Source organism: Aspergillus piperis, assembly GCF_003184755.1.
Source record: "Aspergillus piperis CBS 112811 unplaced genomic scaffold BO85scaffold_3, whole genome shotgun sequence".
Lineage (NCBI taxonomy): Eukaryota > Fungi > Ascomycota > Eurotiomycetes > Eurotiales > Aspergillaceae > Aspergillus > Aspergillus piperis.
In genome coordinates, this window is record NW_020291593.1 from 2059654 (window position 1) to 2072279 (window position 12626).

At 48.5% G+C, this 12626-nt stretch overlaps 2 protein-coding genes across 2 annotated transcripts; one reads left to right on the forward strand and one right to left on the reverse strand.

Moving 5' to 3' along the window:
* Nucleotides 1-142: 142 nt before the first annotated feature.
* On the forward strand, nucleotides 143-10492 carry BO85DRAFT_196948 (uncharacterized protein). The gene is made up of 5 exons (XM_025654483.1): nucleotides 143-387; nucleotides 471-836; nucleotides 888-8632; nucleotides 8700-9472; nucleotides 9534-10492. The coding sequence occupies exons 2-5, from the start codon at nucleotides 502-504 to the stop codon at nucleotides 10275-10277; spliced, it is 9597 nt and encodes a 3198-aa protein (XP_025519383.1). The 5' UTR covers nucleotides 143-387; nucleotides 471-501; the 3' UTR covers nucleotides 10278-10492.
* A 561-nt stretch (nucleotides 10493-11053) lies between these two features.
* BO85DRAFT_475540 (uncharacterized protein) lies at nucleotides 11054-12576 on the reverse strand (the record flags this gene model as incomplete). The annotated part of the gene is made up of 4 exons (XM_025662736.1): nucleotides 11054-11404; nucleotides 11445-11800; nucleotides 11853-11991; nucleotides 12031-12576. 4 exons carry the CDS (start codon nucleotides 12574-12576, stop codon nucleotides 11282-11284), a joined length of 1164 nt encoding a protein of 387 aa, XP_025519384.1. The 3' UTR covers nucleotides 11054-11281.
* Nucleotides 12577-12626: the final 50 nt, after the last annotated feature.

The window sequence follows — 12626 nt, forward strand, 5'->3', positions numbered from 1 at the left end:
CTAAAAATCCAACAATAACGGTGGAATTGATGACTCTCAGCTAGCGGCATGCCGGAACGCCATTCTGTAATGTAGCCGCCTTTCACTCACATGCTATCTATCCTGACGCATACGGTCTTCGGAGGCATTCACTTCCTGTCGATTCACTTGGAGAATGTATGCCGACTTGAGCTCACTACTGGTCGACTGAAAAAGGCTACCAGGTTGACAGCAACTAATAACACACTGCCACATCACTCTCTACTCTGCCGTTGGCGCCGTGACGCGTCCGTATAGGCAAGATAATCAGACAGGGGTCCCATCATTTGCTATCATCAAGATAAGGCTGCGTCGGTAGGCGCCGCTGGTATGTCCTGCTGACAGGAATTGCGCTCCTCGCTTCAGGTGGTGAGTTGGCCCCGTCGCGCCTATTTAAACACTGCCTGTGGTACTCGTTGACATTTGTTGACAAACGCTCTAATTTTGCCCAGTACCATACTACTATCACCACGCTTCACCAAAATGTCCGTCGCTGAGACTCTTATGGACGTTTTCAATCATATCGCTTTTCCCCCAAAGCTTCCTGGAAAAAAGGACCGGGAGCCAGAAAAGGTAGAACGCGATCTCATCATCAGCCTGCGTTATGCAGTTCAAACCCTCTGCCATGTTGCAGATGACGCTTTGAAGTCTGTCTGGGAGTCAATTATTGTGACACTCGACACATGCAGCGTAGTGAATCAGAATGGAATGGTGAACAAGGGCGCTCTGCTTGACGCACTGGGAGCACTACAGCCAGGGGGAGCTGTCATAGTCAATATCGGAGAGCAGAACGCCGCACTGCTTATTCGGATGCCACAGTAGGTCTGATCCCTAGATATTGCGCGCTATTACTGACCAGTAATTATCAGGAGTGGTGATAATGTGGTCATTGAGGCCTTTGAAACATCACCAAGCGCAGAGCAAACACTCGCCGCCCCGGGAGCACTGCAATGGACATTCCCAGGAACGGCAGCATCGCTGCCTGTCGAAGAGTTTAGAAATCCGGTTCTCCAAGATTCTCTTACAGACTTTCTCGAAAAGACGAGCACAGAACAGCTGGAGCGGTTTGCGGCCAAAGCAAGGAAAGCTGGGAAGGAGATGGTCGAGAGACGCAATACAGTCGACCCGTCCATCATCACTGAATTCCTTGTAGCACTGCTCGGGGTGAATGGCAGCCATGTATGCCCACCGGCATTGCAAAAGCGTGTCAAGGATGACGTATGCTGGGACAATGCCGAGCTTCCGTGGCGGCGAAGTCCATTTTGGCTTGTGCTTCGAGTGTCTATACAACGATTGCTATATCTGCACCTGGGAAGTGACCTAGGTCGTCTGCAGTACAAGTTTCTGCTTTGTATTGTCCTGGCAGAGCTACTTGGGAATGTTGTTGATAGGAAAGTATTGGAACCTGAGCAATGGAGCTGGCTTAACACCAAATTATGCCGCCGGCTAGCCAAGCTAGAAACGGAAATGCAAACCTCCTCAGCAGAAATGAGAACTTTGCATGCCCAACTTTCCCAGAAGCTGGATCCTGTTTGCCAACAATCCGTCACCGTCATGAGAAACGCCATCAGTGGTGAATGGGAAGAATTTAAGAAGCGGATTCAGCGCAAGATACCGCAGTTGCCAATCTATGCCAAGGACAAAGACTTTGTTTTGAGTTTACCAAACAGCATCTCCTATCTTGAAAATGTCATGAGGAGCCTCCCTGGGTCCCTGGTTAACAGACCTCGAACTGTAGACCCATTCGACGTTTCCAGCCATATGGACAAAAACACTGGCGATCAGTTTGTATCTCTGGTCAAGAAATATTCTTCGATTGCCGAAACTGAGCTTGGCATCGAATTTCGAAAAGGACAGTCCCCAATGTCGGAAGATAAAAGTGATGAGGTGTGTCTTGATACTGCCCGTCAGATAGCATGCTACCTGGATGTGGTAGGACAGTCTCACGACAGCGACCACGAACAGATGAGTTCCTTCATTCTTAACGTATTGGAACTATGGGTGCTCATGGACAAATGCGCCACGAGTATATATCCCTTGATCTGCGAGTACCGTCCCATTTTCTGCGCCGAGGAGTTGGATGTTTTGCTTTTGTCGAGATACGTCGATTTAGAACGACTACAGAAGATCCAGCTATACCTCCAAGACCGTTTCACTTCAGCATCTAGGGGGGATATGACAATTTTCTCTGATCCAGCTCCAGGATGCTTTGCAGATCGCTTTTTGGAACTCCCGATTGGCAGAGACCTTGTTCAACTGCAAAGGGAGATTGAAAAGGCATCTTCGGCGGCCCGGGCTTTGAAGGAGTCGGAGCTCGCTGATATTAATGGAGAATTTGAGTCACTGACGAGGTCCATCAATAAAAGTATCTGTACTCAGCGGAGACACCCTGATGGTACTCATGATATCCGAGGATGCAGCCACTGCTATTATGTCCGATGCCGTCGACGTTTAGAGATTACTATCCATGAGGATTACTTGCCTACAGACGAGAAACAGTATGAGACAAGAGCCATAGTGTTCGAATTAAGGACTCCCAAGGTGTTCAGTGCGTACCGAAGTGCGACTTGGACTATATTCAACCGATTCGGCCCCATGAAACCCGCGACGCACGAAGGGTCACCCCAGATGATGCTCCGGCAACACAAACCATATTCGGTCTACTTGGAGAGATCTAACGGAGGATTAACACTTGCATCTTCTACAAAATCTCATCTCAAAACACATTACAAATCGAAGTCCCTTCCCGCATCAGCGAGCAGTATTTTGCGTCCATTTGGGTTAACCTTCCATTACTATGATTCTGACCGACGGCTGTGGGCCGAATGCAAGTCTGAACCGCTCATAATTGCACACCATTTCGTCCTTTCTTTACCCCCAAGCCTCCCCTTCGCAAAGCTGTACTCCTCTCCAAGCTTTGCTCCCTCTGGTTCGGGTCCATCTTCTTATGAGGCCATAGCAACAATGCGTGAATGTCCGCCAACAGTGACAGTAAATGAATTCTTGGCTCATCAAGCTCTGAAGTCTGGTAAGCATCGCCGGTGGCTGACAATACTCACTGAGCTTGGTTCTTCAAACATCAATTTAAGCTCGCTCGATGCAATGGTTCTGTTGCGCCACCTTGCTTTGCAAGTCGGTCCTCAATCGCAAGTTGATCCCTTTCGCGTGGTGCATGCCATCTTCAAAGACGATCAATTTTGTAGAAGGCTGTTGGAGCAAATCGATCAACACGTTTCCATAATAGCTCCAAACTGGCGCGAAGTGACGTATATGGAGACCATGCTCACCTTGACCATACAGGTACACAATCTTGGCTGCCAAACATCAAGAGCAGAAGCCGGAGATTTGCTGCTCAAAATACGCCGCATTACACTGAAGTGGATTGACCACCTACAAACGGAGATTCGAAACGCCTTGCAGCTGGACGTTGAAAAAAGAGGAGCTCGCTACTGTGTCCTAGCTGCTTTGCTGTGTCGGCGCACCTTCTTCCCCCAGGCTCATGCCACAGGGGATCTGGATTCGGAAAGTTTTCAGTGTTTTATTGAGGCTACTTTGGCTATGCAGGAATGCTTTGTTCTCGATATAAGCAAGTTCGACAACCTAATGCACAGTATGTTGGTGCGGGACATTAAGATGTCTGTTCGACTTCGGCCAATTGTACACGCTGCAGTAAAGCTACACCCTAGAAGCATCGCGTCTGCCATCGACAAAGTATGGCCTACAAGCGCCATCAGACAATTTGCGGTATGGCAGAGCTTGCCGCACCCACATGAACTATGGGTCACGACAGAGTCTCGGGCCACTGAGCACACCCTACCCCAGATAATTCACCTCCATATCCTGGAAGGCCACTTTCTTGTGGATGGGAAACCGTTGGGAAAGCTCCCGGCCGATATTCGTGACTCAGAAGAATTGAAAGAGCTTTTTGGTGACCAGAGACTGGCCGCTTTCCCGTCCAATCGACCAGGAATGAGTTACACCTTGGCCATTAACAAAGAAGGATGCCAGATTCATCTGGGATATCGGAGCAAAGCCCTGGTAATTCAAGCCACTACCAAAGGTGGAAGTGTCCTGGAACATATTCCACGAAGAATATTTAGCAAGGGCGAGAGTTTTGACTTGCCTGAACCTTTGGTTCGTGATTGTGTGCATTGGCTTGATTTAGGAACAGGTATTCTTGAGGCTCGACGCATGCCCGCTATTTGGATACCAAGGCCCGCGAACTGGAAACTGAACATCAAAACTCGAAAGGCACAGCGCAACAAGAAGTCTTATCTGGTTGACCCCAACTCGTCATTAGCCACTGCAATTGCGAACCTTTTTCTTCATTTCGAACGGCCGTCGATGTTGACGATATATCAACCTCCCGTGAAAGAACTTTCTGTTGAGCTGAAGCGCATGAATCTGACATTCCACGTGAACAGGAGAAAACTACTCCAATGCCCGCAGCTGGGTGCAGAAATCGACCCTGATCAAGATGCCGGCACTTTCTATGGACTACAAAGCATGTTGGTTCTTCGAAATGTCCACAATCGTTCACAGCGGAGTATAATTACGCCGCTAGGGAAAATTCACTACCAGCGGCATGGTATTCATGTGCTAGTGCGCAAAGAGAATGATGGATTTTATGCAAGATACATGATCGATGATATTCTTGGCCGAATCCATGGCCCTGCTGAACCGCGGCTGCTGTATACCTTGGCACAATTACACGCGCATACATCTTTCATAATGACCGACCCTCTTACAGCCAGAACGGGGACAGAAGAAGCACTCCATATTCTAGAGTCGGCCCACGCGCAACCATGGAGTCCTCTGTACTCGGGTTTTAGAGAATTGTTGCAAACAATCTCGTATTTGACTCCATCGCGCCAGTATTACCCGAAAGGCCTCAAATGCCTGCAAGTCATCTATTGGAATCCAGCACTTACAACATCAATTCAACATGAGGCATATCGGCCAATAGTCAATTCAATATTGTCCAGGTCCCATAAGCTTTCCCTGTTCCAGATTGGTGGAGCTCACCACCAACCGCAGCAAGCCACGAACGAACCGCATCTCAGCGCAAGGGCCCACTGGCGTCGATCCTTGTATGAACGTACAGATGCGTCGTGTCAGCCCATAAGCATAACCTCCGATACTCCTTATCTGTCACGAGTAGGGTGTTTTATGTCCAAGCGCATCTCAAACGTTCGAGAGATTGTGACTCTACTCCGAGAGCGACCACCTGTCCTTCGAACTACACAGAACCTCGCGAGCCTCCTGGGCAAGTGGTCATCTATTGGTAGCTTCAATAGCAAATTCGCTTCAACCACTATTCAAGAGACCTTGTCTTTAGATCTTTCACTCAAGTGGGGCATGTTGGTGCGCCTTTGCACGGAGTGTGAGCGGAAAGATGTGTACCACCTCATGTTTCACCTGGGCCTAATTGCATATGACAAAGGTGTGAACATGGATGTGATTAGGGTTTTGGCCGCCTTTTTCATTCTGCCTGATCTGAAAAGAATCGAGTTGCCCTCTCATCCTTCTTTCGAAGGCTTTCCGGATGATAAGCCCCCTGATGTCGAGACAATCATAACACTTGCAAGACCGTTTTGCAAGGAGTATCAGAACCTGGCCGAACAGAAACCGAACTTTTCAAAGTGGCATCAGAGTATGTACAAGAAAGCCAAGACTGAACGTGCTAACCATGAGAAAAAATGTATGGCTGAGAGCGAATCTTTCGCTTTATCAATTCTCAAGGAGTGGCCTTGTTCCAAACCGTCAGCAACCTCTTTCTCAGGAGAGATCTTGGATGTTGACAGTGCTTTAGAGGTTGTCAGTCCAGATTGGCTGCGACGTTTCAAGAATTTCCAGCTTTCAAATTTTGTTCAAGATGCACAAACGGTTCTGGATGCCTATAGTGCACCTATAAACCCTTGCAATAATGATGAGCTCACTCCCAAGCCCGAAGAGTTTTGGGGTGGAACCAGATGGACAACGAAGGTCACGTTGCATTTAGACCAGGACCTCATCAGCAAGCCAGGACCAGAAATGATACCGAGCTCAAGCTTTCCCATGTTATTCAATCACGAAAACATCGCAGACCAGGCAAGCTCTCCGAATCCCAGTACTCGGAAAAACTATAAGGGAGTGCGAGAACCTGAGATTGCCGAGCTTGAGCAGATAGTGCGTCGGATCACGGACTCGGGCTCTTCAGTCAGGTCGACGTATGGCCAGGACTTGCAGCTGAGCATTGTTGCATTAAGAGATAAAGATCAACAGTCAGTGAGTGTACATGCCACAAAGACCCATTACTTAGTGGAAATGGCCAGGTATGACGCCGAAATCAGGAACGCTCGTGCTGCTGTGCACCAGATTTACCGTCAGATCTGTGACAAGCTATCAGCTGGCGATGCTAGGCACCCTTGGCTGCAACGCGGAAACATCTGGCCGTGCATCACCCCGAGGACGATTCTGCAACAGCTTCGAAAAACTGCATCAACCAATTTTGGGCCAAACATGCAACAAGCCCTAATCACGTACGGCCTTTCCATCGTTCACTTACAGCGTCTGGTTCGGATGAAGGAGCTATTTGCGAAACATGACCAAAGTAGGCTTGAGCAGGAACGGAGTTGCTCAGTCCATGCTTCATGGAATTACATGGAATACCCGGACTGGATACTGCTCGAAATTGATGGGAATGTGCAAATCCGTCAGGAGCAAGTGACTGTGGCACTGGAGATGGTCTCCCCTACCTCAGGATCCAACTCTGTTCTGCAGATGAATATGGGCCAAGGCAAAACATCGGTTATTATGCCGATGGTTGCATGCGCATTAGCTGATTGTAACAATCTTGTCAGGCTTCTAGTGCCAAAAGCACTCACGGCCCAGACAGCACAGGTCTTGCAGGACCGGCTAGGAGGCCTCGTCGGTAAAGAGCTCATGCATATTCCTTTCTCAAGGCGCACTCCCACAAACATGGAGTTGATCGGGGAATACCGCTCCCTCCATGAAAAGATGAGTAGCAAAGCAGGAATAATACTAGGTGTTCCCGAGCACGCACTATCATTTAAGTTGAGTGGGCTGCAAAGGGTTTCAGACCTAAAGCTTGCGGAGGCTGCTGAAATGATAAGGACACAGGAATGGATTGACAGTATTGCCCGCGACATCCTCGATGAGTGTGACTACACCTTGGCTGTTAAGACACAGCTTATCTACCCAAGTGGCTCGCAGCTTGCGGTGGATGGAAATCCCGACCGTTGGGAGGCTATTATGGGCGTACTAGGCTTGGTAGCCCAGCATGTTCGTGATTTAGCTCCGGTATTCCTCCAAAGCATCGACGTGGTCGAAAGGCCGCTCTGCTCATTTCCACTTGTCTTCCTACTTAGACGAGATGTGGAGGTCGCACTCACTGAGCGGATTGTACAAGATATTTGCTTAGGGCGAGGCTCTATTCTTCCAGTCCAAAGCTTTGATGTCACAGAGCAGGACGCTATCAAGCGCTTCATCTCCAAGGAATCAGTGGATAGCTCTGCTGCCAAATTCATTGAAGACGTGTTTCGGGACGCTCCCAGGGCATGCAAGAGAACGTATCTGCTGCGGGGGCTATTTGTTCATCAGATACTCCTCCTGTGTCTGAAGAAAAGATGGAATGTTCAGTATGGACTACATCCAGGGCGTGATCCTATGGCCGTACCTTTCCAAGCGAAGGGCGTCCCATCAGACTATGCCGAATGGGGCCATCCAGATGTTGCAATATTATTCACATGCCTTGCCTTCTATCATGAGGGCTTGAGTCAAGAGCAGTGCCGTCGGTGCCTCCAGGCTGTGCTAAAGTCGGATGACCCTGCAACGGAGTATGACCGGTTAACTCAGACGTCAGACCTCCCTGAAGCTTTACGGCATTGGAACCTCATCAACGTGGATGACCAAGGCCAAGTCGCTGAATTTTGGCATATCATGCGATTCTCAATGGCCATCATAAATTATTTTTTGAAACAGTTTGTCTTTCCAGTTCACGCGAAGCAATTTGCCATCAAACTTCAGACCTCGGGATGGGATGTGCCGTTCAATTCCACTGTGTCTGCCGGAGGTGCTAAACGCAACGGTGCCGGGTTAACGACTGGCTTCAGCGGGACCAACGATAATCGCAGACTACTGCCGCTAACAATTGAGCAGCATGACTTGCCGGAACTGTTGCACACTAATGCTGAGGTTCTTACTTACCTGCTTCAAAGCAGGAACAGAGAATACAGACGAGCTTTCTCAGATGGGGGACGGATGTCTGAAGCCGGACTCCTATTGAATTTGGCTGGAAGCGAGATCCGAGTTCTTATTGATGCTGGTGCTCTGATCTTGGAAATGGACAATCTGACATTGGTGAAGACATGGCTAGAGAAAGATACTAAGGCGCAAGCTGCAGTGTACTTTGGAACTGACAATAAGCCATGGGTTTGGTATAGAATTGGGAAGAATGTGCCACTTCTTGCTACTCCATATGCCGATAACTTGCAGAATTGCCTTGTCTACCTTGACGAGGCGCATACTAGAGGCACTGATCTCAAGCTTCCTCCTGACGCCAAGGGGGCCCTAACATTGGGACTCAACCAGACCAAAGACCATACTGTACAAGGTAGGTTTCTCCTTTAATATCCGCGGTTTTGTTATATAAGGAAATTCCCCCTAACTTATTCCTACAGCGGCCATGAGGCTTCGTCAACTTGGTACGACGCAGTCTATTATGTTTGTCGCGCCTCCGGAGGTCCACCAGAGTATCTTGGATGTCAACCAGAAGAGCCGCAAGGATAAAATAGATTCTTCTCACGTGGTATATTGGCTTCTTCATCAGACATGCGCAAGTAACGCCGAGTTGGAGCCACTGTTCCACGCCCAGGGTGTTGATTTTTGCCGCCGCATTCAAGCTGCATCCGAATTCCCAGAATTTCTTGAAAACACGGAGCATCGTAACAAATACATGGCAATTCTACAGCAGGCCGAGCAGCAAACATTAGAGGAGCTGTATAAGCCACGCATATGTGGTCTTGGTGACAAAGGCAATAGATCGATGGCTACTTCAACACCGGCAACTGGAAAGGTGGCTGTGTACTTGGAACAGCTCCACCATAGACGGCATCAATCTGATCTCATGCAGAGCGCAATCACAAGTTCCGCTTTAGAAGAGGTTGAGCAAGAACGAGAGGTCGCTTACGAAATTGAGGAGGAGAGAGAAGTGCAACGCCCACAGCGACTGCAGGCTTACGGATTTCCTGGGCTACACCCTGCTTTGTCACAATTTGCGATGACTGGGCAGCTGCAAGAATTTGGAACTCTCACTGCGGCAAATGTGCTTCACGAATCTCAACTCTCATTGAAGTTTGGCATGAAGAACAGCAATCTAGTGCCTCATCTACTCGTGTCTCATGAGTTTACAAGGACCGTCAAATCAAAACATAGGATAGGCGATGAGTTCACGGTAAGCACATCGCATTTAGCATCTACGTGTGATGATGATACTTAACTGACATAACTTACAGCGTTCCGTAAACTGGCTACTCTACAACACAAAGAATGAGACAGCGATCGTTATCATTCCCGAAGAGGCGGAGGCATTGATCCCCATTCTCCGTACCTGTGCTGCTCCGTCAACACATCTCATCACATACGCAGCACCGGTGACAAGGCGCATGCTGCACTTCGAAAAATTAGACTACTATACAATCCCACCTTTATCTTCATCACATACTCTGCCAGCATGGTTATCTTTCGAACTGGGGATTCTCGCTGGGCGGTTGTATTTCGGGTACACCGAGTACGAAGTGATAACGGAACATCTACAGCTAGGCCCTGAATGGCTAGATGCCAGTAACCCCGCGTCACGAGGGTTGGCAAACCAGATGAGTTTCGTGCAAGAATGGCTAGCCCTTCGCCGGCAAGGCCAGGACATCTCTCATACTCCAATGGGCTACATATGCCAGCGGAGGCCTCTTCGTGTTGATCATCCTTTCTTTGCAAACGCCATTACGAAGAAGGGTGCTGACCATCTACTTCCGTCTTCGGGGTACATGACTGGAACGAAGGAAGAGGAGTACTACGATAGTGATGAGGACGATGCCGGTGTTTATGTAATGGTGGATGACGAGACTTTCCAGGATAACCATGAGCAGCATGGAGATGGTGATGAGCCCGAATATGACAAGGTCGATGAGTTGAATCACAAGGATATCGAAGATGGCGATGGCTATCAGGATGGCGAGGAGAGAAATTGCCAACTTCAGTGAATGCAAAGAGGGTTACCATTTCAGATTTGTTTTGATCTACCTCATTGGGATATCTATGTCTGCTCTATCTGTGCTGGTTTCAGATGTGATTGCTTTCTTTTGTATCATGACTGGACTAGTTGGCGACCGTGGTTGGGCCATTGATTTAACTAGACTAGACTAGAACTGAGACAATATGAGAGCTAATGACAGTGCCGTCGAACGATCTTCCTACATTTTGTCAGTTGAACCAATAATATGTCCTCCACTATCAATTTTCAAGAGCTTTACACCCCGTACAAATATGTGTTCAACCCCCAGTCACCCACCCCCACCGCAACAAGCATTCCTAGACACAAATCGAAACATACGATTGTCCATTCCGTCTATGCGGTATTCTCTGTCAGACCATGGGTCCATCATATTAGCAAGCCAGTCAAGGTACCCTGTCTCCTTTGATCTTCCAAACGAACAGAAAACAAGACAGCTAACATATTGATTCCTTCGACAACGGCACATCTACATCCCTGTTTGATTTGAACTTCGATGCCAATGGTTTATATTGTCGAGCACGTCAAGCTATACAACAGTCAATTTATTAGTATTTATCATATTTGCAAGGGTACTAGTTGCGTATGAAGAGGAATGCTTGCAGTTGTACGTGGTCGTGGTATGATCCAGTGCAGTACGGTGCGTGACGACATCCTTTCTAAGACTATAGATGCTGCGACGCGCAATGATTATATTAATGGGCAGCACTGTTGCTAATGAGAAACAGAGGTAGAGAGTGATAATGGGGTCGTTCAGATGGGATATATGCTATTTAGTTCTAGAGGAAGACCTCTGCAAATAAACAGTATAAAACAGATCATACTGGACATGGTTCCCTTTATAAAAACGGTCTAAATAATACCCAAGGGTAGTAGATCAACGCCGAGCTTCAAATAACCCCGGCTTGGTCAGCCATGTAGTAGCTGTCTTTGCCGCGACCGACTGTTCATAATCTTGGATCTGCTCGTTAGCCTTCACTTTTGCGTGCTCGGCATCAGCAGGGATTTGAGCAGCCCATTCCCGTAGCGCGTCGAGCTCCCCTTGAAAATGTAGGGCCACGTCTTTCCATAAAGAGGCCTCTTTCTCCTTGGCGAACCCTGTTCTATCGCCCAAGTTGCCTAATTAGTTTTTGTCTACCTCGATCGCCTTCTGGACCTTTTCGTAGACTGCTGCCTCCTGCTCATATCCGCGAAGGCGTTCTCGTACTGTTTTAACAGTATAGGCATCGGCGTCCTTGGATTTTTCTTCCAACCATCTCCTAGCGCTTCTTATTCTGCCCTGCGCCGACTCAAGCTTTCTCTTGGTCTGAGAGTATTCCTGGGCGATTAATTTGCGCTCCTCCTCCAGGAGATCTTTGTTGTTTCTGCGAAAAGACCTTTCTGCCTTCCAAAGCTCCATCCGGAACACCCACTCTTCGTCCTTGCTCTTCGCTGCAGCAAGTGATTTTTGCAATCTTGCAATTTTGCGATCACTCTCTTCCACTGAGATCATATCTTTTTAATTGTAGTAATATTTGGTTTGTGTACTTTCCGACACTGGCATGACCTAAAGCCCTTAGTTGATCCACCTGAAATGCATCGCCATCGAAGTTGCCCGGCCATCCGTGCATCCGATACAGCCCTTTCACTTCTAGCCTTCCAGCATCCCACTCAATGCAGCTATCGTCGCTTCCACCTGGTAGTACCTTGAGTTCGCGATACCATCAGGCGATATCCCGCAATACATCTCCCGCAGGCCTGCTAGGAAGGTGCTCAAAGTTAGTCCTCTTCTCGCTCTCGGGCGCTTCATGCGGCACATCGTATAGCGCCGGGTCGCAGCTGCAATTCTCCACAGGATCAGGAATCCAGATGCGGTGCTTTCGTGCATCATGTATGATAACACTTGTGTGGCTTCCCATCTGTGATAACGCCGTCATCCAGGGACGCATGTATGGCCCGTCTCCGTCCTCTTCCGAGGGCCCGGGGCATAACGGATCACGGCCGTCTTCAACGCAGGACTCGTCACGAAAGTCCATGAAAGAACTGCCATCAAAAAGGCTGGTGTTTGCAATTTGTGAGTCCACATAGGGAAGGATGCTATAGAGGTAGATGATAGCTGGGTCCAGCCCATGTTTCTCGTACACCGGGCGCATTTTGGAGATGTCGTGAGGCCCAGTTTGAATCGTCTTAGGATCAAGGTACCGCATCTGTGCAAGAGTCTGGTAAATCTTCAGCATAAAATGTGCAACTTCATGTAGCTGGGCCTTCTGAGCGTTCGATATTCCGGTCATGGTGGGCTTCTTTGTAAGGGCTCGAAAGGATGATGGGGTGATCTTAAGCG